The sequence below is a fragment of the Rattus norvegicus genome, chromosome 13 (genome assembly GCF_036323735.1).
Source record: "Rattus norvegicus strain BN/NHsdMcwi chromosome 13, GRCr8, whole genome shotgun sequence".
Classification (NCBI taxonomy): Eukaryota; Metazoa; Chordata; class Mammalia; order Rodentia; family Muridae; genus Rattus; species Rattus norvegicus.
Window position 1 is genome coordinate 52,350,186 of NC_086031.1, and position 26,789 is coordinate 52,376,974.

At 40.1% G+C, this 26,789-nt stretch overlaps 1 protein-coding gene across 4 annotated transcripts; it reads left to right on the forward strand.

The window, feature by feature from the left end:
• Positions 1–1,601: 1,601 nt before the first annotated feature.
• On the forward strand, positions 1,602–26,599 carry Atp6v1g3 (ATPase H+ transporting V1 subunit G3). 4 transcript variants are annotated; one of them, XM_017598760.3, is made up of 4 exons: positions 1,602–1,691; positions 12,009–12,256; positions 21,929–22,065; positions 25,092–25,410. In XM_017598760.3, exons 2-4 carry the CDS (start codon positions 12,064–12,066, stop codon positions 25,263–25,265), a joined length of 504 nt encoding a protein of 167 aa, XP_017454249.1. In that variant the 5' UTR covers positions 1,602–1,691; positions 12,009–12,063; the 3' UTR covers positions 25,266–25,410. The 4 variants fall into 4 exon arrangements, with proteins under 4 accessions (XP_017454249.1, XP_017454250.1, XP_063128271.1 ...); XM_017598761.3 differs by having other exon boundaries at positions 21,929–22,029; XM_063272201.1 differs by lacking the exon at positions 1,602–1,691 and having other exon boundaries at positions 10,971–12,256.
• Positions 26,600–26,789: the final 190 nt, after the last annotated feature.

Genomic DNA, 26,789 nt, shown 5'->3' on the forward strand with positions numbered 1-26,789 from the left:
CTTTAAATATCTAATAACAATAGTGAAGATTTATTGAGATTCCTGCACAACAAGCATTTTTCACACTTGAACCAATTTAATCTTCAAGATAGTCTTGTGAGTGGGACACTGTTTTATCTACAGCATTTCACAGTTAAGAAACATGTAACTTGCTCAAGATCCCACAATTTAACAGTGACAGGAGGATTAGAGATAAGTCTTGGGTCTTTGAGCCACATTTCTAGGGGCTGGGCTGGACTGTCATGTTATCAATGTTATGGGAACAGTGGTGGACGAAACACAAGTGGATAACAACTACTCTTCTGTTTGTCTTGTGCAAAGGAGTGAATAGTGGGGGATGTATATGTGTGGTAAGTAAAGATGCATAAAGAATATCTTTAAGAGCAGTACTGAAAGGTGTCCTTTCCATTAGCATGCTGTTTGATTATGAAGAACCACTCACTCAGACCTCTTCTAATTCCTACTTAAAGATTGTTCATTAGCCTGAATTCTCTGCTACTGAGACTTCAGTCTGAATAATAGACCTTAGTTATATATTAGAGCTCATGCAAACATTTTTTTCATAGTTGAAAATTTATGAGACAATATCAAAATTAGGCCAATGAAAAGACCTTGGGTCGGTCATCTTATAGTAAATCACAAAGTGCTTTTTCAAAGCACCACTCAGCAGGAAATTCCTTTATCTTGAAAAGAAAACTGTTCCTGGAGATAATATATTTTGTTATGAAACTATAAACTCTACATAAATTATGTATTTGGAGTAAGTGGGAAAACCACAAACATTTGAGTGGTAATGGTAGCTCAGTAGTGGGGTTAAATGCAAGGTGTTTAGATACACAGTCAATAATTGTTTTTACATCTATGTACTATCATCTATCCAACTATTATCTATTTATCTATTATCTACCCATCCGTCTATATCTATCTACCTATAATTCATCTATCCATAATCTATCAATCTATTATCTATCTTTCTATCTACATGCACACCTATCAACCTATCTATCATCTATTTATCCATCTATCATCTATTTCTCTCAATCCATCTAGCTATATTCTTTGTGGGTATGTATATCTCATGAAGTACATGTGGAAATCAGAGGACTATAGGGCTTGGTTCTCTCCTTCTGTCATGTAGGTCCCAGGGAATGAGATGATATGAAATGTCTTAGCTCTCTGTTTTAAATTTGCTTTTAAATCCAGGACCCTATTTGAATAAATTGCACCCGACGTACTAGGTAACAGAATTTTTACTCATGAAAGCTGAAGTCCAGGAAAAGCCCATCTGTGGGTCATACAGTCTAAGTGAAAAAGGAATTAACCCCTTCTTTCCAATAGAAGTGTTGGGTACATATAAATGTTACATTGCATTCTTTACTGTGAGTGACTTTCTTATTTGTCCCTTACTGGAAGGTTCAGAGTAAAGAGTTAGTGAAACATCCATAGTTTGGTAGAAAAGAACAAAGAAGAGGTAGACAATAAAACCAGAGGAGAAGACATGAATGTGAACCATTATTTCCTCATTTAGTTACAGAGATATGAAAATAGTCACTCATCAGTGACTTATTTGCATATTTTCATCTATTACTACCCAGCTACGGTGAGCAAGAAAAGTGAAAGAGAGGAGCTGGGACCTGCAGGAACACCACACCAAGTCTCAGAGTTGTGTTTAAAGAAAGAACTTCACAGTGGTAAGATACCTAGAGGTTTCAGGCCCTTGGGAAAGCAGGAATTAACCCAGTTTTCACAATTAATCCAATTCAAGGGTCAAACTGATATATCAGGAGGAGGGATCATGTGACAAGCAGAAACATATGCAAGAGATAATAAGAGGAAGTCTGAGTAGAAATGAAACTTTAATGGAGAGAAACTAGATCTATAGTGGGCACTTGCTAAATTTATAATTACAGCTATTCTGAACATTTGAGGCTCTTTCCAAACTGAATGTGAACACAAATAAGAAAGATTTCACAGCAAAGCCTTCAAACTTCAGTGCTAGCGCCTTCCAAAACTAGTGCATGGTCTTTGTTTTAAACACTTCACTGTTTTTACTACCATTCCTTACATTTTGAATTATGAAGATAAACTATGAAAGGGTTTAGGAAAATGTAGCCAAGAACAAAAGGCTAAATGTAAGATATACTTTGTGCAACATGGCTGTGATTGATGTACCCATCTGTGTATATGCTTAGAAAAAGCCCCTCCTGTTCTGTTTTCTTGTTTTTGTTTTTGTTTTTTTTTTCTTTTTTTCGGAGCTGGAAACCGAACCCATGGACTTGCGCTTGCTAGGCAAGTGCTCTACCACTGAGCTAAATCCCCAACCCCTCTGTTTTCTTGTTTTGTTTTATTTTCAATGATGGTAGTGCTAACGACTAGCTAATCACTTAAGAGAATGAAAAACCAAACAACACCAAAAAAAATTAAATCCTACTACTAAACAATAAATAGTAACACGCTTTAAAATATTCTAACATGTAGAAACCATATTAACATTAATACAAAATCCAAAAATTACTCAATACTGCATCAGTTTAAAGAAACTATTTTTATTTAGCTTAATTTCTTTGTAAAACAGAAGAGGACACAATAGCATCAGAATCAAGAAAAGAGCAGGGGGAGTTAAATAGACAGACAGGAAGGCCCACAGGTGTTTAAACTGGGGTCCCTGAGGAAGGACAGTTAAGAATTGGGCACTTACATGAAGCCAAATATCATTTTGTGTGATAGTGTTACTACCAACCACTCAAAACTGCTAATGTTTCCATCTAGAATGTTCTTCTTTTTTTGTTTGTTTGGGTTTGTTTTGGTTTGGTTTGGTTTTGGTTTGGTTTGGTTTGGTTTTGGTTTTTTGTTTTGTTTTAATGGATATTTGTTTATTTACATTTCAAATGTTATTCCCTTTCCCAGTTTCCCATCCTTAAGCCCCCATCCCATCTCCCCTCCCACTTCTTCTATGAGAATGTTCTCCCTCCTCAACCAACCCCCTTCCCGCCCTGATAGTCCCCTAAACTGGGGGCTGGGGGAGTCCAGTCTTGGCAGGACCAAAGGCTTCTCCTCCCATTGGTGCCCAACAAGGCCATCCTCTCCTACATATGCAGCTGGAGCCATGGGTCTGTCCATGTGTACTCTTTGGGAAGTGGTAGAATGTTCTTCAAAAGTCCAGGTGTTAAATTTGGTCTCCATCTTCGCATTATAGGGAGGCACTATAACTTTAAGAGGGTGAAGTCTATAAGGAGACCTTAGGTCCTTCTGAAAGACCTTGATGATGACTGTGGGCTCTCTCTCTCTCTCTCTCTCTCTCTCTCTCTCTCTCTCTCTCTCTCTCTCTCTTTCCCTCTCTTCTTGCTTCCGAGCCACCTGGAAAGCCATTTTGCTAACTGTGGTTTCCCTGCATGTCATGCCACCAAATGCCCAAGGTGATAAACTAATCGATCAGAGATACTTATAGACAGTCATTACCTAGTTCATAGTGACTAAAGCGGCTAACACAGCACATAGAACTTTAATTAATTTATATTTTGAGTAGTTTTACCTAAAGCAAAGTGATAATAGGTAATATTTCCTTTCTTTTCATATTTCATATCAGGAAAAGAAAATCATTCAGAAGAAGTAAGAAGGCCATGTGTAGTGATAAAATCAGCCTCCATATAAAGGTTCTACCATTCGGGAACTCTGTAGGCTGGGGCCTCTCCATCGGACTTTCTTCAGCATCGATTCCACACCATTAGTTATGTTCATGTATTTTATAAACATTATTCTCAGAACATGAAAATTCTCTCATAGGCTACTTTGTTTCAACTTGGTCCCTAGCTGGTGGGACTGTTTTTTTTTTTTGTTTGTTTGTTTTTTTTTTTTTTGTTTTTATTAACTTGAGTATTTCTTATATACATTTCGAGTGTTATTCCCTTTCCCGGTATCCGAGCAAACATCCTGCTCCCCCCTCCCCCTTATGGGTGTTCCCCTCCCAACCCTCCCCCCATTGCCGCCCTCCCCCCAACAGTCTAGTTCACTGGGGGTTCAGTCTTAGCAGGACCCAGGGCTTCCCCTTCCACTGGTGCTCTTACTAGGATATTCATTGCTACCTATGAGGTCAGAGTCCAGGGTCAGTCCATGTATAGTCTTTAGGTAGTGGCTTAGTCCCTGGAAGCTCTGGTTGCTTGGCATTGTTGTACATATGGGGTCTCGAGCCCCTTCAAGCTCTTCAGTTCTTTCTCTGATTCCTTCAACGGGGGTTCTATTCTCAGTTCAGTGGTTTGCTGCTGGCATTCGCCTCTGTATTTGCTGTATTCTGGCTGTGTCTCTCAGGAGCGATCTACATCCGGCTCCTGTCGGTCTGCAATTCTTTGCTTCATCCATCTTGTCTAATTGGGTGGCTGTATATGTATGGGCCACATGTGGGGCAGGCTCTGAATGGGTGTTCCTTCCGTCTCTGTTTTAATCTTTGCCTCTCTCTTCCCTGCCAAGGGTATTCTTGTTCCCCTTTTAAAGAAGGAGTGAAGCATTCACATTTTGATCATCCGTCTTGAGTTTCATTTGTTCTAGGCATCTAGGGTAATTCAAGCATTTGGGCTAATAGCCACTTATCACTGAGTGCATACCATGTATGTCATTCTGTGATTGGGTTAGCTCACTCAGGATGATGTTTTCCAGTTCCAACCATTTGCCTACAAATTTCATAAAGTCGTTGTTTTTGATAGCTGAGTAATATTCCATTGTGTAGATGTACCACATTTTCTGTATCCATTCCTCTGTTGAAGGGCATCTGGGTTCTTTCCAGCTTCTGGCTATTATAAATAAGGCTGCAATGAACATAGTGGAGCATGTGTCTTTTTTATATGTTGGGGCATCTTTTGGGTATATGCCCAAGAGAGGTATAGCTGGATCCTCAGGCAGTTCAATGTCCAATTTTCTGAGGATACTCCAGACTGATTTCCAGAATGGTTGTACCAGTTTGCAATCCCACCAACAATGGAGGAGTGTTCCTCTTTCTTCACATCCTCGCCAGCATCTGTTGTCCCCTGAGTTTTTGATCTTAACCATTCTCACTGGTGTGAGGTGAAATCTCAGGGTTGTTTTGATTTGCATTTCCCTTATGACTAAAGATGTTGAACATTTCTTTAGGTGTTTCTCAGCCATTCGGCATTCCTCAGCTGTGAATTCTTTGTTTAGCTCTGAGCCCCATTTTTAATAGGGTTATTTGTCTCCCTGCGGTCTAACTTCTTGAGTTCTTTGTATATTTTGGATATAAGGCCTCTATCTGATGTAGGATTGGTAAAGATCTTTTCCCAATCTGTTGGTTGCCGATTTGTCCTAACCACAGTGTCCTTTGCCTTACAAAAGCTTTGCAGTTTTATGAGATCCCATTTGTCAATTCTTGATCTTAGAGCGTAAGCCATTGGTGTTTTGTTTAGGAAATTTTTTCCAGTGCCCATGTGTTCCAGATGCTTCCCTAGTTTTTCTTCTATTAGTTTGAGTGTGTCTGGTTTGATGTGGAGGTCCTTGATCCACTTGGACTTAAGCTTTGTACAGGGTGATAAGCATGGATCGATCTGCATTCTTCTACATGTTGCCCTCCAGTTGAACCAGCACCATTTGCTGAAAATGCTATCTTTTTTCCATTTGATGGTTTTGTCTCCTTTGTCAAAAATCAAGTGACCATAGGTGTGTGGGTTCATTTCTGGGTGTTCAATTCTATTCCATTGGTCTATCTGTCTGTCTCTGTACCAATACCATGCAGTTTTTATCACTATTGCTCTGTAATACTGCTTGAGTTCAGGGATAATGATTCCCCCTGAAGTCCTTTTATTGTTGAGGATAGCTTTAGCTATCCTGGGTTTTTTATTATTCCAGATGAATTTGCAAATTGTTCTGTCTAACTCTTTGAAGAATTGGATTGATATTTTGATGGGGATTGCATTGAATCTGTAGATTGCTTTTGGTAAAATGGCCATTTTTACTATATTAATCCTGCCAATCCATGAGCATGGGAGATCTTTCCATCTTCTGAGGTCTTCTTCAATTTCCTTCTTCAGTGTCTTGAAGTTCTTATTGTACAGATCTTTTACTTGCTTGGTTAAAGTCACATCAAGGTACTTTATATTATTTGGGTCTATTATGAAGGGTGTCGTTTCCCTAATTTCTTTCTCGGCTTGTTTCTCTTTTGTATAGAGGAAGGCAACTGATTTATTTGAGTTAATTTTATACCTAGCCACTTTGCTGAAGTTGTTTATCAGCTTTAGTAGTTCTCTGGTGGAACTTTTGGGATCACTTAAATATACTATCATATCATCTGCAAATAGTGATATTTTGACTTCTTCTTTTCCGATCTGTATCCCCTTGACCTCCTTTTGTTGTCTGATTGCTCTGGCTAGAACTTCAAGAACTATATTGAATAAGTAGGGTGAGAGTGGGCAGCCTTGTCTAGTCCCTGATTTTAGTGGGATTGCTTCAAGTTTCTCTCCATTTAGTTTAATGTTAGCAACTGGTTTGCTGTATATGGCTTTTACAATGTTCAGGTATGGGCCTTGAATTCCTATTCTTTCCAGGACTTTTATCATGAAGGGGTGTTGAATTTTGTCAAATGCTTTCTCAGCGTCTAATGAAATGATCATGTGGTTTTGTTCTTTCAGTTTGTTTATATAATGGATCACATTGATGGTTTTCCGTATATTAAACCATCCCTGCATGCCTGGGATGAAGCCTACTTGGTCATGGTGGATGATTGTTTTGATGTGCTCTTGGATTCGGTTTGCCAGAATTTTGTTGAGTATTTTTGCGTCGATATTCATAAGGGAAATTGGTCTGAAGTTCTCTTTCTTTGTTGTGTCTTTGTGTGGTTTAGGTATAAGAGTAATTGTGGCTTCATAGAAGGTATTCGGTAGTGATCCATCTGTTTCAATTTTGTGGAATAGTTTGGATAATATTGGTATGAGGTCTTCTATGAAGGTTTGATAGAATTCTGCACTAAACCCGTCTGGACCTGGGCTCTTTTTGGTTGGGAGACCTTTAATGACTGCTTCTATTTCCTTAGGAGTTATGGGGTTGTTTAACTGGTTTATCTGTTCCTGATTTAACTTCGGTACCTGGTATCTGTCTAGGAAATTGTCCATTTCCTGAAGATTTTCAAGTTTTGTTGAATATAGGTTTTTATAGTAAGATCTGATGATTTTTTGAATTTCCTCTGAATCTGTTGTTATGTCTTCCTTTTCATTTCTGATTTTGTTAATTTGGACGCACTCTCTGTGTCCTCTTGTTAGTCTGGCTAAGGGTTTATCTATCTTGTTGATTTTCTCAAAGAACCAACTTTTGGTTCTGTTGATTCTTTCTATGGTCCTTTTTGTTTCTACCTGGTTGATTTCTGCTCTGAGTTTGATTATTTCCTGCCTTCTACTCCTCCTGGGTGTATTTGCTTCTTTTTGTTCTAGAGCTTTTAGGTGTGCTGTCAAGCTGCTGACATATGCTCTTTCCTGTTTCTTTCTGCAGGCACTCAGCGCTATGAGTTTTCCTCTTAGCACAGCTTTCATTGTGTCCCATAAGTTTGGGTATGTTGTACCTTCATTTTCATTAAATTCTAAAAGGTTTTTAATTTCTTTCTTTATTTCTTCCTTGACCAGGTTATCATTGAGTAGAGCATTGTTCAATTTCCAAGTATATGTGGGCATTCTTCCTTGATTGTTATTGAAGACCAGTTTTAGGGCCGTGGTGGTCCGATAGCATGCATGGGATTATTTCTATCTTTCTGTACCTGTTGAGGCCCGTTTTTTGACCAATTATATGGTCAATTTTGGAGAAAGTACCATGAGGAGCTGAGAAGAAGGTATATCCTTTTGCTTTAGGATAGAATGTTCTGTAAATATCCGTTAAGTCCATTTGGCTCATGACTTCTCTTAGTCTGTCTACATCTCTGTTTAATTTCTGTTTCCATGATCTGTCCATTGATGAGAGTGGGGTGTTGAAATCTCCCACCCTTATTGTGTGAGGTGCAATGTGTGCTTTGAGCTTTAGTAAGGTTTCTTTTACGTATGTAGGTGCCCTTGTATTTGGGGCATAGATATTTAGGATTGAGAGTTCATCTTGGTGGATTTTTCCTTTGATGAATATGAAGTGCCCTTCCTTATCTTTTTTGATGACTTTTAGTTGAAAATTGATTTTATTTGATATTAGAATGGCTACTCCATCTTGCTTCTTCTGACCATTTGCTTGGAAAATTGTTTTCCAGCCTTTCACTCTGAGGTAATGTCTGTCTTTGTCTCTGAGGTGTGTTTCCTGTAGGCAGCAGAATGCAGGGTCCTCGTTGCGTATCCAGTTTGTTAATCTATGTCTTTTTATTGGGGAGTTGAGGCCATTGATGTTGAGAGATATTAAGGAATAGTGATTATTGCTTCGGTGGGACTGTTTTGAGAGGTTCAGGAACCTTTATGAAGGGGGAACCTGATAAAGGTCTTGGTCACTGGGAATTCAGGCTTCAGGTTGTAGCCTAGCTTTCCTATCTGCCATAGCTTTCTCTGCTTCCCCTCTGCCACCACAATAGGAATATCACTTAGCACCTGTCACCTCAGCAAACATGCCTTCCCAGCTGTGATGGACAATGGTCCCTGAACTGTGAAACAAAATACCCCCTTCTCCCTTAACTTGTCAGGTAAACTATCCAGAGCCTTTTTACTTTAAGACATATACCAACAATCTACACCCGCATCATCAAGTAAGGTGTGTGAAGGGAATTGTGAGATTCACATAAGTTAAGCACTAACACATTATCAACAACAAAGTCATAGATTCAGCATTTGGTACATGGTTGGCATTTTATTAATGAGAATAAAAAGAAATCCTTATCCACTGATTGTTTACACATTCAAGATATTCAAGTGTCACATTCAAACTTCAAGTTCTTAGCATTTAATCCTTTCATGGTATTATTATCACACCAAGAGTAAGTGAAGTCTGGTGGTACACAACTACACTTCCCCAAATTAAGAGGCTTTAGGAGGAAGATCAGTTCAACTCTAGCTTTATAGGGGGTTGACAAGCCTGGTCTACGTGAAATCCACACTTTGAAAAGGTGAGGATGACCAGTCTTCTATTTACAAAAGAGGCAGTGACTCTTCTTTTGCATATTTCTGTACAAGGGATGATTCACTGGTTATAATTCTGGACTAGAAGAGTGTTCAACTAAATAAGAGAGAAACTTATTGAAGTTTGTCCATTTTGTCAGACCAATATTTAATTGTGACAATGTTGAGATCTCCTAGTTCAAATTTTCTTATGGTATAATTAGTACCAGACTGAGTAACTCAGGTATATCACCTTGTGGCAGTGGTGGGGAGGGATCTTAATGTGATTACAGGAGGGTACAATGAACCATGGAAGTAGGCTGTCCTAGAGGTGGAAAGAAGGTTTATTCAGAAAGTTCAAAGGTGCCACTGAGGAAGATAGAAAAGCCAAAGGCATTTCAGGAGTCCAAAACTACCTCTGGGGGTTGAGAAGATAGCAAAAGGACAGAGATAGCCTTGCTAGTCAGAAAACAGACTGGGAAGGGAGAGAAGCCTGTTAACCAGAACAGCCTAGATGATTTTGAGGGATGGGAGGGCCAGGCGATTTTACAGGTCAAAGGAGCCCAGGGACATTGATATGAGTCATTGGTATATGTTAATAAGGACCTAGACACCCCATTTGCTGGGCTCATGGGGAAAAAAAAAGCAGTGGCCCTTTCCAACAGACAGAAACCCTTTGCATAGGTTTCTGAGGAACAGTTAAATGTAAGTTTTTAATCTACCCTCAAATAATCCTGTAGGTTCCAACTTCCACTCACACTGCCATTTTGTCTTTACAACAATGTCAGCAGCACTGACAGTTTGCAAGTTTGAGGTTTGGGACCAAACACTTAAGTGTCTTTTGTGCATCCATCATAAACTTTCTTATATATGAAAGTATTATATTGTTAGATCTATGTGGTAGAGTCAATAAAGTCACACCATGAGACAAGATTCACATGTTTATTCGGGGGAGGAGGGCAGTGATACAGAGCCTGTTTCTGGTGGAGGTAGAGGGAAAAGGGGAGGGGGAAGAGGAATGGGGCCTTTTATCAGGGTGTGTAGTGCATGCACAGGAGAGCATGGGACTTTAGGCAACAGCGGGACTGTTGTCTCTTAGCAGTTAATGATGACATGTCCTGCTATTGAAGGGTCCCTTGGGCTGGCTGTGGAGGTGCCTGATTGTTAGCAAAGATCCCTTCAGATGATGAAAATACATGACAACTTATATTTTATGCATTTTACTTCAATAAATAAAACAAAGCATACAGGAAACCAGTAAGGAGTTTATTGTGAACTGAGGAAACCTCGGGGACACATAGACTTTTCTAGGCAACATGAAGAATCATTTTCATGAAGTCATTTTATTTAACATCAATCCCTGTAAATTTCTTTCTCTCTGTACTGATGAGACATTCAATAAAGCTGCCTGCATAAGAGCAAAATGGTTTCCTCAGAACAATCTCCACTTAATAGTTCACAGAATAACTAACAATTCTAACACTACAGCTAACAAAAGGTGCCACGGTCTAAGATAGGCTGAAATTAAGGTTCCATTGTCTATGATAGACTGAAATTCAGTAGGAATGTGTGTTGATCAAGAGCCATGATTATTGACAAATCTGTTATCCCAGTTGTACTAATTATTATATTAATCAATATAATTAATGTCAAAGTTGATTCAAGGGGCTAGAGTTGTAGCTGGGTTGGCTGAGGGCTTGTCTAGAACACTGGAAGCTCTGTCCTCAGTCCCCAACAGGCATTAACAAGTGTAACCGTACATGTTTACAACCCCAACGTTCCGGAGGCAGAAAGATCAAAACTTCAAAGTTAACCCTACATATAGTGAGTTTCAGACAAGTCTTAGCCTCCCTTAGGAAGTGAGGCAGGGAGGGAGGGAGTGGGGAGGGAGGGAGGGAGGGAAGGAAGGAAAGAAAAAGAAAGAAGAGAGAGAAGGGAAGAGAAGACAAAGTCAGGTGATTAGTAGTGCATCTAAAGAAAAAATATGTGAAAAAAAGCTTACCACCTTGTAAAGATTTGCACACACACACACACACACACACACACACACACACACACACAAAGCAATGTCACTGGTATAGATGAGACAATTGAAAAGATTAGGGAGAAAAAAATAATCTTTAGAACCTTAAAAGGCTTGGCCCTCCATTTTAAATTTGTGCTTAAATCCAGGAGCCTATTTGAAGAAATTGCTCCCGACAGACTAAGGTGACAGAAGTTTTATTCATGAAAGCTGACGTCCATGAAAGTCTGTGTCATGCAGTCTAAGTTAATATTAACCCCTCCTTTCCAATAAAAGTGTTGGATGCATATAAATGTCCCATCAGACTCTTTACTGTGAGTGGCTTTCTTATCGCTCTTTTCCTGGACAGAATCAGGTGAGATACGCAGACTTCACTGTACATCGTGCATAGACACACATAGACAGGAAGTAACAGTAAAGACGTGTCTAAACTAACCTCACGTGCACAGAGGAATAACTTCTCCTACTGTTGATTTAGACGCTGTAGTGGGAGCATCATGAACTGCAGGAAAGGTTACAAGAGAAGGACGTAATGTGCCCCAATGTTCTTCCTTTTCTATTACCTGAGCCCTAGGACAGGGGGAGAATAGATCTTCTCCAAGAAAGCCAGAAAATCTCCTTCCTTGAAGAAGGAAAATCAATTTTCCTTAAGCAGATGACTCAATCACAGAGATAGATAAAGGCCTGAATGAAACAAGTATTGCAGAGAAAAGGTGCAGGGAGAAACATTGTATCCTGAAAGGCAATTCAACAAGTCAATATTGGGGTGGGGATGGGTATGATGGAAACTAGTGTATAGAGATGTCTTACCCATTTCTTTTAAGTTAACCCAGTAGCCCTGTTTAGTTACCTTGTTTATTTAGAGCTCGAGTCAGTGGCCGTGAATTGTCAATGCCTTGGAGAAACTAACTTGTTTTCCTGGATTCCTCCTTGAGCTCACCTGGGCACCCAACTCTCTGATCCAATCTGGCAAGTTTGGACCAAACACCTATGTGTTCCCTGTTGACAAAACAAGCTGAGTTCGGTGGTGATCCATTAGGGAATAAAAGGGCCTGTGCGTCCCAGCTTCCACAGACGTCACCTTCCTTGGAGCAAGACACCATGACCAGCCAGTCTCAGGGGATTCAACAGCTCCTGCAAGCAGAGAAAAGGGCCAAAGACAAGCTGGATGAGGCAAAGAAGAGTAAGTATCACCCAAGGGGCTGGTCGGAAAATGCAGAGGGAGGAGGGAGAAGACCATGGGCTTCCTAGTCAGGCAGACCTATATTTGAACGGTAATGTTACCACATTCCCAGTGAAAGCTTAAGCCATTAGCAGGAGCTATGCATGTCCACAGTCACAGCAAGAATGGGGTTTTGTCGATTGGGGTGACACTTTTGAGAGGCCATGTGCTAAGTGACTAGCTCCAAGAGAATAAAGTTATGGATCTAGGCTTACGCCTACCTCTGTGTCTTCTTTTGCACCCCCTCACCTCAGTTGGCACAATATTACAGAATGGTGAAGAGAAAGGCAACTTTCTGATCACGTCCGTCACTAGACAGCTTTTATACAAGACTGACATCTTGAATTCTGGCTCCCCAACCGAAGATCTATGTTTCTCCAGGATTCTCTCTCCTATCATTTACTAATATGTAACAATTTGAAGTGCCATTCATCTTTTTTCTTGCTTTGTCTGCAGATAGATTCAAAACCAGATAGGCAGGGAGCTACGGGGTCTCTAAAGTGTTGCTTGTGTGACTTTGGGGATGCCAGACAGGAAGCAGGTAGACACTCTCTGATGTTTGCAGTGATGGTAAAGCCCTTCCCCTTTCTTATGGTGAATCGGTTTCTGAACATACAGAAGAGAGGTCTTTAGTGGGTCGATAGCAAAGGAACTTGAACCATTAATGACACTTTATTTCGGGGTTGGGGATTTAGCTCAGTGGTAGAGCGCTTGCCTAGGAAGCGCAAGGCCCTGGGTTCGGTCCCCAGCTCCGAAAAAAAAGAACCAAAAAAAAAATGACACTTTATTTCCTTTCCCTATGACAAAACCATGCATGCAATTGCAAGAGAGTGTGAATGCAGTCATTTTACAGAAAGCAAAATGGTCCACAGCCTACCCACTTAAACAGTCTAGAAAATTCTCAAGTCTTGTATTCAAATATCTCTATGCACATTTAAAATGTCTAGAATATTAAGAATAAAGGCCAAGCCTTTTAAGGTTCTAAAGATTATTTTTTCCCTAATCTTTTCAATTGTCTCATCTATACCTGTGGCATTGCTTTGTGTGTGTGTGTGTGTGTGTGTGTGTGTGTGTGTGTGTGTGTGTGCGCGCTAATCTTTACAAGGTGGTAAGCTTTTTTTCACAGAAACATTTTTTCTTTAGATACACTACTAATCACAGGTTATTTTTGCTGCATGTATGGGATCTGATCAGTATCATTCTGTGATTCCAAAACAATCATGCCAACTCTAATCAAAGTGCTTAAAGAAGAAATATCACTAATTATGCCAAATGTTTATGAGGAGTGCCACTGAGAACATTGTGCGTTGGAGTTCACAGTGAATATAAAAGCCGAGCTTCTTTCTCCTCCTTCCGTGACTATGCTGACCTTGGGGAATCATTCCTCAGAAATCATATTGAAACTGCATATTGTATTATCTGTGCTCTAGAAAGCCATTTTATTAACTGACACCTTCGTGTGTGTATGTATGTATGTACACAAATTTATCTTATATATCATATCCTGGCTCCTGAATATCCAAGCCAGTAGTCAGCCAATAATAATAACCAACTAAGCAACCTATAAGAGTAAAAGGCATGGGTAATTTGAAAATTATAATTTGAAAGTTAATTTGACCCTCAGCACTGCTGAGCTAAGTAAGACTTCCAGAGCAGGTCAGGATGTCCTCTTTGTGCCCTGAAGAGACTTTGGCACAGGTTGCACCTAACAAGGCTGCTTTGCCCCACCCTGTCAGCAGGTGACAGTTTGATTATAGCAGCACCAGCCTTACTCAGTTCTTAAGTTATCTGTGGTCAAGAGAAATACCACTGTATACACTTGGTGTGTGGCCTGTTCTCTCTTGTCCTTGTCGTTTTCATTTCATTCACTCAGTTGGGTGAGGGTGCATGTGGTGCTGTTGGTGTAACCTCACAAGTAGACCTCAGGTCTTCCTTATTGAAGTACTTGGTGTGCTAAAGACCGATTAAATGCCAGTTCAAAGGAGATGAAGGAATAACAGAGGCACATAGAGTTGTCATTTTAATAAACACAGATACATCATTTCTGCCAGAAGTAAGAAAGGTTCATTTGAAGATGTGATATATAGGCAGAGCAGAGATTTGGAGTAAAGGTTATAATAGATCACCATCTCTTTCTTAAATTTATTTAAAAGTCAGGAACTCAGAAAATTGCTTTGGTACAGTGGGTGAGTATACTTTTGTAAGAGAGAGAAGCAATCAAGGGAAAGAGTAAAGAAAAGGAGAAAGAGAGGAAAAGTAATTAGAATTATTCACTGTTTTAGGAAAATCTAAGAGCAAAGAGGTTATGGCACACACACACATACGCATACATACACACAGACACACACAGACACACACACATACATACACACACATACATACACACACATACACATACACACACATACATACACACACATACACATACACACACATACATACACACATGTACACATACACACACACACACACACACACACACACACACACACACACACATATTGCTGACTTAGATTCCAGCAAGGCTGTTACATAAGAGTTTATGAACATCCTGGAGGGATGCGGTTAAAGGACTGTAGACATGGTGCGCCAGGAATTCTTTCAAAGTTGGTGAGGCCTGTCCCAACCAGCTCTCATGGCCCTCACTGGAGCCTGACCAAGATGCTTTGAGGAGAGCAGGCAGGCTGCAGAACAGATGGAAAAGTCCAATTATGTGGAAGCAGAGAAGAAAATCCACCCACTGGAGTGAAACAGCTGCATTTCTTGATGTAAAATTTTGAGTCGCTAAGTCCATACAAATACATGCTGTATGGCTATAGTTGTTTCTATAATCTATAATCTATACATGGCATTGAAAGGACAAGAAAACTGTACAATACTATATTTATTAGAGTGCAAACTGAATATATAACTGAATCTATAAATATATTTTGTTTTGATACCTATTCTAGATGTATACAGCGCCATAAGTAGAAACAATAGAGAAATGGTGAAGAATGGAGGAAAGGGGTTTGATCACTTCCATCTAGCCCTAATGCAAGGTGTAGGACCACATCTCCTATGCAGAGAAACAGAAGATGGTTCGGCCCACCAAGCAAGGCTCTGGTGCATATTCTCACCTGCTAAGCAACCATGGTGCTTGTAAAGGGGCCAAAAGGCTTAGTGTACTTTGCTGTCCATTGAGTCACATTTGCTCTGTAAGTGTTCATTAACCAAAAACAGAAGCTGCATGTTGTTCCATAACAGCTTACATGTGTTACAAGGGAATGTCATAGACGTGCCCTGGAGGTACAGATCCGGCCGTTAAGCAGAAGCATGGATCAGAATTGAATCAGAGATCCAAAATACCAGCATCAGCAGAAGCAGGAGACATGCCCTTCTCTGAAATAAACGGCTGTTTTCCAGCGTTTACACCCTTGCACATGACTCTCCTCCAGAGCTCCAGGTGAAGGGTGCTCTTTTGAAATGTCCCCAAGCGTGAAGTTCAAATCTTACAAAAAGTCTGCATTTCTAACTGTTTTATAACACGTGCCATGACGTTTTACAAATGCTTCAGTCACCTGCTTTTCAAGCTACAGAGAATGGCATGTGTGTTCACTTAAAAGCCATAAACCGCATCATACGATGTACACCCAAAGCTATGGTAAACGCTTAAACACTTACATCTGGATGTGAGGAAAGCTGAACAATCAAGGACATTTTAGAACTTCCCCAGAGTTACAGAAAAAGAGTGTGTGAAGGACACACCCTGCTGCTCCCTACCATGTTAGTCCTCCCTGAGTGGAGTCTGGTACAAATTCAACTTCCGACTCGTAATGACTGCATGGCCCCAGCAGGTCATTGTCCTCACCTGACGTTGGCCACTTCCTCCATCTCAGAATACCTCTGGGAACAGTGCCTCTACATGACGTGCTCTTGAGTAACAGAACTAACACTCGCAAAAGATTCTAAACTTCCCTCCACATAGCAAGGGCCCAGTAAATCTAATCTATTAATAGTACTCCAAAGAATAAACAGAATTCAGAGAGCCTTAAGATGCTGACCTTCCTGATCTTCTGTCACCCGAGTCTCCCAGTGAATCACTTTGATGCAAAATATACTCGGGAAACATTTCTGCTTTCTACTTAGGTAACATTCGCTCACATAGTCCTTCAGTCTGGATTTTGTGGGTATTTCACTCATCAGTTTTAGTAAGGCAGCAGATCTCTCATTTGTTTCCAAATCCGTAATCAACTTTTTTTTTTTTGAACAAGCTCCTTTGTTTAATAAAATCTCCACTCTGAAGCTGGATGTTTTGGTTCATGAATACATGACTTTTAATAAACCAATAAAATAAAACCCGTATATAAAATTTTGTGGCCCTGTCTTATATACTTTGCAGGCCTGTAAATACTTCCCCTTTTCTTTATAATCCACCCAGTAACAGAGTATTTCTTAAGTATACTGTGTTCTCACATCTTTGAGTAAATTGTAGAAAGAACCAGAACACTTTTGTCTAGTAACAGCCTTTAGATAAATTTAATCCAAAAATCTATGCAGTTTTGTTATAATTTTTAAGAGGAAAATATGACCAAAAGAAAAGTACATTAGGCATCAAGGAAAGTAGAGGTGAAGGGAAAGACTCTGGCTTAGTAACAGTCATGGTCACCAGAGATGGCTTGACTGTTTGTTTTGTTACATTTTTCTTCCTGATGACTTGCTTATTTTTCCAGTGATTTTAACAATTGTTAAAAAAAATAGCATTCTTTAAATCAAGAAGGATTTGTCATCATATTAACACGTTTCCCCAAACCAAGAATATTCCTTCCATTTTCTAGAATTGGTCTTCTTTGAGCACACCATACTTCCTACCTCAGGACCTACTATGCTGGGTGTCCCTTCTCTCTCGATGAGGTTTGCCCTTTGGGTAGCTGCAGGGCCCTTTGACTGACTCCTATGCTCCTTAGCGATTCCAACCAAGAGAGTTCATCTATATTAGCCACAACCTCTCACAGTTTCTCTCTACCCTTAGACTCCTTTATCCTTCATAGTGCTCGATATCCCTGTCATGTTATGCACATATTGTCGGTGATCTGTCTCCTGGACTACATTCAGAATACTGACAGTAAGGTTTGCAACCTTACACTGCTATATCCAAAGATCTATACGAGTGCAAAGATACACACTAGACATTCAATACTGCTAGCTCACCAGGTGCCTTGCTTCACTTCTCTCTAGCTTGTGTACTGTGAGTCAGATCCTCTGTCCCTTTTGCCTTTCCTTACTTCTCTACCATATGCCTGTTCTTGAAGATTGACTGTTGCTATTTCCCTACCTTAAAACAGTAGCCCTCTCCTCATTCTGCATGTTCTCCTTTGATTTCTGCCCAGACACCATTGTCACAAGTAGCACATACAAAGACCTAAATGGCTTACATGTTAATCTTCCCTCCCCATCATCCTCCTGAATTGCCAACATAGCTGTTCAACTGTATTCTGAGTTTCAACCCTTGGATATCCTCAGGAGAGCCTTCAGGAGGCTTTCTAGTGACATTCCCAGACCTGTCCTCATAGCAATGTCTCCTATCTGAAGGTATTCAGAATCATTAAAGACCAATGTCTCCTATCTGAAGGTATTCAGAATCATTAAACACCTAGTCGTCACCCTGTGTTTCCTGAATATCTTTTGCTAATCTTCAAGATGACTTGGTGTAGTAGATGATTATTTTGACCTGGATGCGAACAAAGACTCAGAAATTGTAAATGACTTGCTCATAGTTTTGAAGTTTTCCGTGTCTTCTCTGTAATATCTACTGTGTAATTCTGACTCCCTCCTGAGATGATAAAAAGAAACCCCGTTTTTCCATGAAATATTTCTTAAATAGCATCGAAAGCAAGAAAGAGGTGTCTTTGTGTCTAATACTTGTTTGTATCTTAGGACACATAGTCTTTTTGCCTGCCCTAGGCATGCAGCTAAATAGCACACTTGGTGCCTTGCCCTCCGTCTCCAACATAGAACCGCTTTTAGCTTGCCCTGGTTAATTCATTTTAATTTCTTCCCACGCATTGAAACATCACTCCAATATGTCTGCATCCCCTTTCCTCCCCAGGAAACACATCACAGGATCCCTCTGAGTTAAATTACTGCTTAAATGTAGAACAGGTCTGTCTGTACAACAGGCCAGGCATGGAAAACCGACTGACTTTATTCAGGGGAAATTATCTTGTCCTTTTCTAATTTCTAGATGTCCCTGTCCATCACTCCAGCTGTCTGGACTCCCTGCATAGTTTTTTATGAAGATCCCCAACCAGTTTTCATGCAGCCCCTGATGAAGTTGTCTGCTTAGATCCCTGGCTTACAATGTAGCATAAAGGTGCAGGATGGTGGCATGGGTTGAGGAAAAGCCTCTATGTTCTACAAGCTTAAGATGTTTCTCTCTGTAAACTTTCCAATGATTGCAGAGTGAATAGAAACAAGATCAATGTGGCATTATTTTCCCGGTAGGATTTCATATGTTCTCTGAAATTTTATTCGTTTGATAGTGCTCTTCTTGGAAGCTGGGGCAGGATGTGCATACACTATATATATATATATATATATATATATATATATATATATATATATATATATACATATATATATATAGTATATTCCACATACTATGCTGAATTAATAGCACCTTTTTCATGGCAAGGATTGTATGTGCACACTTCTGCCTTCTCTGTGTCTGGCTCTGTGCTTATATAGGAGGTAGTCGAGAATCTCCAGACAAATAACTGGAGACTAAAGGCAACCTTTCCCTCTGGATCTGCTCTGCAGCACCCTATTAATCCCATTTAAAACATGATGCATACAATGAATGCATTTCCTGAGCTCCAAATCAGAACTCTTGCCCTGGGAAGTCTGTGTATCCTTATAAGTACTGTGGGCCTATACATTCAACTGTTACATTAAAAAATCCAAGTTGTCCCATATGCTCATCTCTATGTTGATAAAGAGTATATTGGGAATAAAAATATGAACTTCTTTTAGTATGTAGGAACTGTTTTAATACTTAAGAAATAGCTATACTTTCAAATGTTGGTCCTCTTCCCGTTCATGGAGAAGCAAGCTGGAGGTTAATACAAGTGGATTTGATGCACACAATTCACTTCACCTCTAACTAAACCATCAGGTCTATGCTTCTGTTTCTTCCACTGGGTTAAACCAGGTGTAGCATATGCAGACGTTTGCACAGCAGCAGCTGCTGAGTCTATCCAGAAAATTGCTGTGCCAGCAGCGGTTTCCTGTGGCTCTCCTCTGTAATTGAATGCAAACCAGCAGGTGACCGGTGCCATGACAGGGGAATCATAGACCGACTCCAAGACTATCGATGTGTGGTGGAGCCTCTTAGGGCAGTGCTGGATTCTGCTCAGGACTCAGCCACACATAGCTTTTCCTTTTACTGCTGCTTTAAAAAATGTACTAGAGACACAACTTTGAAACCGGTCATTTTACCTAGTATGGGATTAAGAAGGGGAGCAAGGCTAGTTTGCACCATTCATTCTGTAAGGTAATCATAGATACAAGTCATCACTAAGAAAATATTAGCATATATTTTGTATTTTTATACTGAGGTCAATGACAAGATGCAACAAGAGGATCTCTGTTGAGTGGGGTGTGTTTACCACCAAGAACTGCTTAGAGCCATAAGCTTCTGAAGCATTAAGGGTATACGACTGTCAGGAAGCCTTAACCAATAGGCAGAAGGCAAGGCTGGCTGTGAGTGTCTCACTAACCCTCCAGCATCAAGGCAATATTAGTTTCCATCAGAGTTTGTACTTAAAGTGAATGAAAACAGGGACGATTGTGTATCCTGAACAACTGTTACACAGTTCTACCCAAATGTAGATGGTAATTTGTAACTCAGTGACTCGGTCTTTATTCTAAATATGTTTCAGTAACCACCAAAACAACTCCTGTCTAGTTAGGAGGGAAGTTTAGAAGCAACCTGCCCTTGGCACAAATGCTACAAAGATACAGGTGGCAGATACATGTTTATATTAAGGCTTTTTTTTTCTTTCTGTCCTAGCGAGATGGCTTCACAGGTAAATGTCCTTGCCGAGACAGTTGAATTTGAGTTTGACCCCACACAAAAGTGTAAAGAAAAAACAAACTCTACAGAGTGAATTGTCCTCTAACGTACACACACACACACACACACACACACACACACACACACAAATTAATAATAATCATAATCATAATCATAATAACAATGACAATTAATTAAATTTTAAAAATTTCTTCTTGCTATTTAAGGAGGAGTATGTATCTAATTTAAACTGTGTACAGTATAACAGTTAACAAAGTTTATAACCTGAACGTAGGACACGATCAGAGAATAAACCATGTCAGATAAACAAAGAATATGGCATTTAAAATAGCAATGACTCTGAGAAAGAATAATAAGGCTCAGAGTTTCTTTAAAGTTTTAAAGCTACAGAGCATTCATTGCCTGGCCCCCAGAAAGTGGAGACAGGCGGGGATGGGGCGGCCATTAATATCAGTCTCTTCTCAAAAGGATGCATGACTAATGGTCCCCACTGCTGTGTTTGTAGATGACTTTCATCTACTTTGTCTCATGGCTCAAGGCTTACACCTTTGCTCTTAATAAAAGAAAAGAAGGCTACTTAGTTAAATCTCCCAACCATTAAAAACAATTGGTTTTATAGCCTCTTTCAAGTCCCCCTCAGAGAAAGCTACCAGAAAGTGGGGGGGAGGGAGCCTACTTTGATGTGCTGTGGAGCTTAATCAGACATTCTAAGGTAGAAAACGGGAAGAAAAAAATCCCAATAAAATGCTTTAAAAAATGAAAGTCATTTGATAGAGTCTGAGTTGCAGTCTGCAATAATTCTGGAGATTTGCCAGCGCTAAATAGGATCCAGTTGGTGTGGACTGAAGGATGCCTGGCAACCAGTCAGGACAAAAAAAAATTAAAAAATAAAATAAAATCTGACCAAGTGATGTCTTTTTTTGAGTAAGTGACAGCTAAAAGCTGTTCTTCAACCGTTACTGCTGTGGGTACATGGATAGATATTTCACTTGAACAGTTAAGTGTGAAAGAAAGTCGTCTCTCTATGCTCTAAAGAACCCAATTGAAGAAAACAAAAAAAATATTATTTTAATGAAGTTTGACATAATGGGAAAAAAATCTTTTTAAAGAGAGGGGAGGGGAGATTCACCAATGTATTTTAGTAGAAGTCACTTGTTTGTCATGTAACTTGTGTTCTTTGAAAGATAAGTGAGGTAGCTTCGATGACTGTGCTATCTCTCCAGTACGAATGTTTTGTTTTTCATTACTATTTTCTGAAGTGTGTGTATGTATGTGAGCTTGTGCCCGTGACGGTGCACACTCAGATGCAGGCAGTTGGAACCACTAGAAATGAAATCTGGGAACCGAACTCAGATCCTCTGCAAGAGCAATTCCAGCGCTTAACTGAACATCATAGCTGTGGTGGTTCATGTCTGTAACGCCAGCACACAAGAGGCAGCCATAATTCGAAGCCAGCCTAAAGCACAAAGCAAGTCCTGGGTCAGCTAGGGCTACATAATGAGACCCCGTATCAGAAAAGATGTTTTTCTGAAGTTACGTCTGTTGTGGTTAATTCTCAGGAAAAGGAAAGAGACTGAGGCAAGCTAAGGAAGAAGCCGTGGCAGAGACCGACCAGTACAGAATGCAGAGGGAGAAGGAGTTCCGCCTGAAGCAGTCTAAGGTGAGGAACACAGCAGCCCCACCTCCAGGTACTCAGGTGAGGCGTCTCTGTGTGTAAATGCTGAGATAAAACACTAGAACAATCTGCTGGAGTTCAACAGATTCAGTCTGGCCAAGGCAGAACATGTGGCTAAATCTTAAACAAGTTACTAATTTCACTTTCATGAGTAAAAGCCAGTCAGTTGCAGTGAGCATTCATTTTCACATCATGAAATCAACAACTGGAAGGGTTAAAGTATTCTTGCCACAGAAATACATATATTTTGTGGATTAATATTTAATAACAGATCACATGCAGGATGAATTTGTTAGGCCAACTCTCTTTTAGCAGAACCACATAGATACTTGTCCCTAGTCCTGTGGTGCCACATGCCCTTGCAGTCCCAGACTCAGGAGGTGGAAGCAAGGGGAGCTGAGCTCAATGCCTCCTGACCCTGTTTCAAAACCACAGAAAGAAAGAAAGCCTGTGCGATTCCCTTATGATTCCTTGACAACTGGATACCTTCGTCCAGTAATTTTGTCACTTAAATATGAAAAAATGGCTCTTTTTTTACACTATCGTTTTGAAGTGGATGCAGCTTGTAGTGAAAGGTAAGTGCATGATCAGGCTGGAAAGATGGCTCCGTTGTCAAGAGACTTCCTGCTCTTCAGAGGACCTGAGTTCAATTCCCAGGATCCGGCAGTTCACAACCACCTGTAACCCAGTTCTAGAAGACCCAGTATCTTTTCTGACCTCTGCATGTACATACACACATATGAGTAAAAAGCAAAGTGAAACAATAAATAAGAAAATAAAAGCATGATATTTTCAGAAAGGACACCATACCATGTTGCAAACAGGTCTAGAAGAAAGCATCAAGCTCTATTTATCGAAGCTAAGTAGTGTGGCATGTCTTTGCACCATGAAAATAATAAATATAATTCTATTCAGAAACCTGTCATTGCAAAACAAAGCACAAAGCACGAGAGTTCAGGCCTCTTCACCAACAACTTTAATTTTAAGAAATGCATGAAGAATTCATGGAGATTCAGAAGTTGAACACAATTGTAAAAATGAACAAAAAGTTTCTCAGTAAGTTCTTTGTTCAAATAATCGTCCTCGTTAGAATAGGAACATAGCTTAGGGTAGAGTGTTTGCCCAGCGGGTGTTCAATTCTTTGCAGGGCCCTCATGACTGGTGCTTATGTTTTCTGCATATTTTTAAGTTCGTCTATTCTAACTGAACTTACCTTTCTCTTCCTAGGGAGAAAAAGCATCTCGCTTCCATGGGGCCTTTACTCACAGTGTTCTGCATAGCCCTCTTGTGTTTAAAAGGCTCATCTTTCTTTATCCATGTCCAACAGTTAGCTTCTCCACCTGAGCACCTTATTTAAAGTGACCCCTCTTCTAAAAACAAAGGGAAACAATACGGTCTTTAATTTTTCTCCATGGCATTTATCACCATATGATGCATTGTATATTTGCGTTTACTATGGTTGTCCACCATGGCAGACTTACAAGTCTAGAAATTATGGATTCTCTGTTGTGTTCTCTATTGTTTCCCTAGATCTCCGGCTACTGCTCTATAGTAGATGTCCAATCGACCCTTATCAAAATAACAAATCAGCAAGTGTTTCCCTGTCCTCTTATCCTTGTTGCAGAGCTTGTCATGGGAATGGCATACTAGAACAGAGAGGGCCGCCATCACCAATGACAGGCAGCTTTGATTATCCTCTGTAAGTGCTTCTGATACGGCCACTACATCAAATTTTAAAGTAAGAACAGAGCTGGCCATAATTTTAGAAACTGGCTAGTTTTAACCTCGTGAAACGTTTCACAGGAAGGACCCAATATAAACCAGACAGGAGCTTTGCTCTCTGCTTTGGACAATAACTCCCCATCACTCTGAATAGACTTCCTAGACAATTTTACAGCTAAGTGATCAAAGGTGCACATGTGAGAGCAACCATAGCTTCTGTTACATCAAGCATAGTATAAAACCATTAGAGCAGCTCTTCCCTGGCACGCTCTCCCGTGTCAGCATCTTTTGCAATCCCTTCGCCCTGAATATTTCAATTATAAAGAACGAAATCAAGTCTCTTAGCATCAGCATCAATATGAGGCAAGGTTGTCACTCTTAAGTGACAATACTCTTGGCTCAAGTGTATGCTATAGGATGATCGACTTCCAATTCATAGAAAGCTCCAAATGTTCAGGCCTTAGACTATGTGAAGTACAGAACACAGGGACTGAGTTCTCTGCAACGTGAGGGGAGCCTCCCAGTCCTATCATAAGTACTGAGCATTGGCGATACTTTGAAAAGTATTTACCTTTCAGGCTTTTTATACTGAAAAAAGGCAAGAAGATGAAGAGGTCAAGGTCACTGTCAGCTACATATTGAATCTGAGGCAAAGAGGGGCTACATGAGACCCACTCTCAAAAATCAGAAGAGGAAGAGAAGGAAGGAGCAGAGGAGGGAGAAAAGGAAGGGGAGGCGTGGCTAAGTTTAGAGCAGTGGTTCTTGCCCTTCTTAGTGTTGTACCCTTTAATACAATACAATTCCATATGTGGTGGTGACGCACAACCATAAAATTATTTCATTATTGCTACTCCACAACAGTAGTTTTGCTACTGTTATGAATTGTAATGTAAACATCTGTGTTTTCTGATGGTCTTAGGGGACCCCTGTGCAAGGGTCATTTGATCCCCAAAGTGGTTGCAACTCCCAGTTTGAGAGCCATTGGTTTGGAGAGAGAGAAATCATTAGCAAACTACTGGCTTTTAGAAAATGTTAGCTCTCCTAGTGCCTCACTGCAGCATTCCTTTAAATTGATAACTTCCTTTGTTACATTATATTCTGGTCAACTAATGACTTGATATGAAGACGCTAATAGGGATATTCATCCTTCACAACCAGGGTCTTCATGGTCCACTCTGTTCCCAGAAGAAAGAATTCTAGCGAAAAGAAAAAAAAATCACACCATGAAATAACCAACAAAGATATAGGCTGAATTATAAGATAATTCGATCTAACCGTTTTAATCTGGCCTGTGTTAAAATAAATCTCATATTTTGCTTTCACAGATAATGGGCTCTCAGAGCCACCTCTCGGATGAACTCGAAGAGCAAACACTGGAGAAGATAAAGGAATTGAGCGGAAGCTACCACAAGTGTATGGACAGCGTGATTAAGCAGCTGTTGAGCATGGTGTGTGAGATGAAACCAGAAGTCCACGTGAACTACAGAGCCACCAGCTGAATGTACCTCGTCCTTCCAAGCCCACAGAAAGAGTCGGGATATGCTCTGTTAGGATGAATTGTCCACCGAAGTTGCCTACACGCTTTCATGTCACGTATTTCTTGTGTGGCACGGAATTAAAAAATAAACAACATGGTGTCATTTCTCCTGGATGGCACTTAATCTGAAGCAAGTTGAGGAAAGGAAGGAACCTGCTTTTTAACATTGAAACAGCGATCGCTCTAGTACATTTCACACTTCTTTCTATTGGCTCAGAGGACGCTTTATTAGGTATACTTCCTATGAAATAGGTTTTTAAAAGAGGAGAACGTAATTTTGATCCTTAGATACCTCTGAAATGAATATGCCAGGACTTTAATTAATTAATCGATGAGAAATACCATAGTACTCCACTGTCAGTCCAAAAGGCATTTTTTAAACTGTGGGAACAGAGACAGAAACAAAATGTTGCAAGTCACCTTAGAGATGGATCCCATCACTGTTAGTTATCCCTGCCTAACTTCAAGTAACATAATGTCACTCTGTTTTAAGGGCATTTTTGAGGGAAAAAGTAAATATCTGAGAGTGTTGATCTCTGGGTAGATTTTGTAGTTTGTAAAGAAGTGAACCTCCAACATAAAGAATTAGTATGTGGTATCCTGGTCTCCATATTAAATGAGCTACATGCCCAACAGCTGTGTATATTGTTAGTTCAATGTATAAATTATCTTAGGCCTAGTGTGGAGAAAGTATTAGTTCCCTGTTCATAATGGCCATTAGAGTCTCAGAACTTGACCCAGAGTTGTCTGGGAAACACTGGCAGCCCTGGATTCCCTCCGGCAGTGTGACACCAGCATCTAGGCCTTTCACTTACTGCAAAGTCCGCACCAGGAGCAATAGCAGTATTGTTGGATGGGGGAGGGGTGTTTGTTTGTTTGTGTTTTTGTTTTTAGTCAAGTTCTCACTCTATAGTTCGGACTGTCCTGATTTCACCCTATGGCTCTGATTTCAAACTCATTGCGATCAACCTGCTCTGTGCTGAGTACTGGTATTACAGGCGTGTGCCACTCGCCCTCTTCCCAGCATTGCACTTTCAAGCACCATATGTAGACAAATTTTAATTTCATAAGTTCATAAATATTTCTATCATTTTAAAATAATTTAGAATCCCATAGTCAATTTTATATTCAAAGTTGATGAGAAAATCGAAATTCCACTTGATTCCTTACTATTCCAACTTTATGAATAAGGAAAACTAAATCGAGTTAGTTTCTGGGATTTGTGTGATAGTGTTTTCCAGTACAGGAAAAATAGCTTATTCCTTAATAAACAGAAAAGTCCAAAACATTCTGAAGAAGCCCATCTCTGATGTATATGTTTACTGTAGAGGAGAACAGACATCTAGAAGAGCTGACCTATTTGTTTCCCTGGGAGGAATTTCCACTTTCACTCAGTTTTGGAGAGCCCACTTATGGAGATGGGAGATGGGAGGGAGGCTAGATACACAGAGTGATGAGAGCTGCCCATTTGAAGCGTCACGATGTG

What these genes read in the sequence shown, in the direction of transcription:
- Atp6v1g3 (XM_017598760.3), top strand. Translation starts at nt 12,064, where the DNA reads ATGTGTTCCCTGTTGACAAAACAAGCTGAGTTCGGTGGTGATCCATTA. An exon ending in GCTGGATGAGGCAAAGAAGA is followed by an intron (nt 12,257 to 21,928) that starts GTAAGTATCACC and finishes GTTAATTCTCAG; the next exon opens with GAAAAGGAAAGAGACTGAGG. An exon ending in CCCCACCTCCAGGTACTCAG is followed by an intron (nt 22,066 to 25,091) that starts GTGAGGCGTCTC and finishes TTGCTTTCACAG; the next exon opens with ATAATGGGCTCTCAGAGCCA.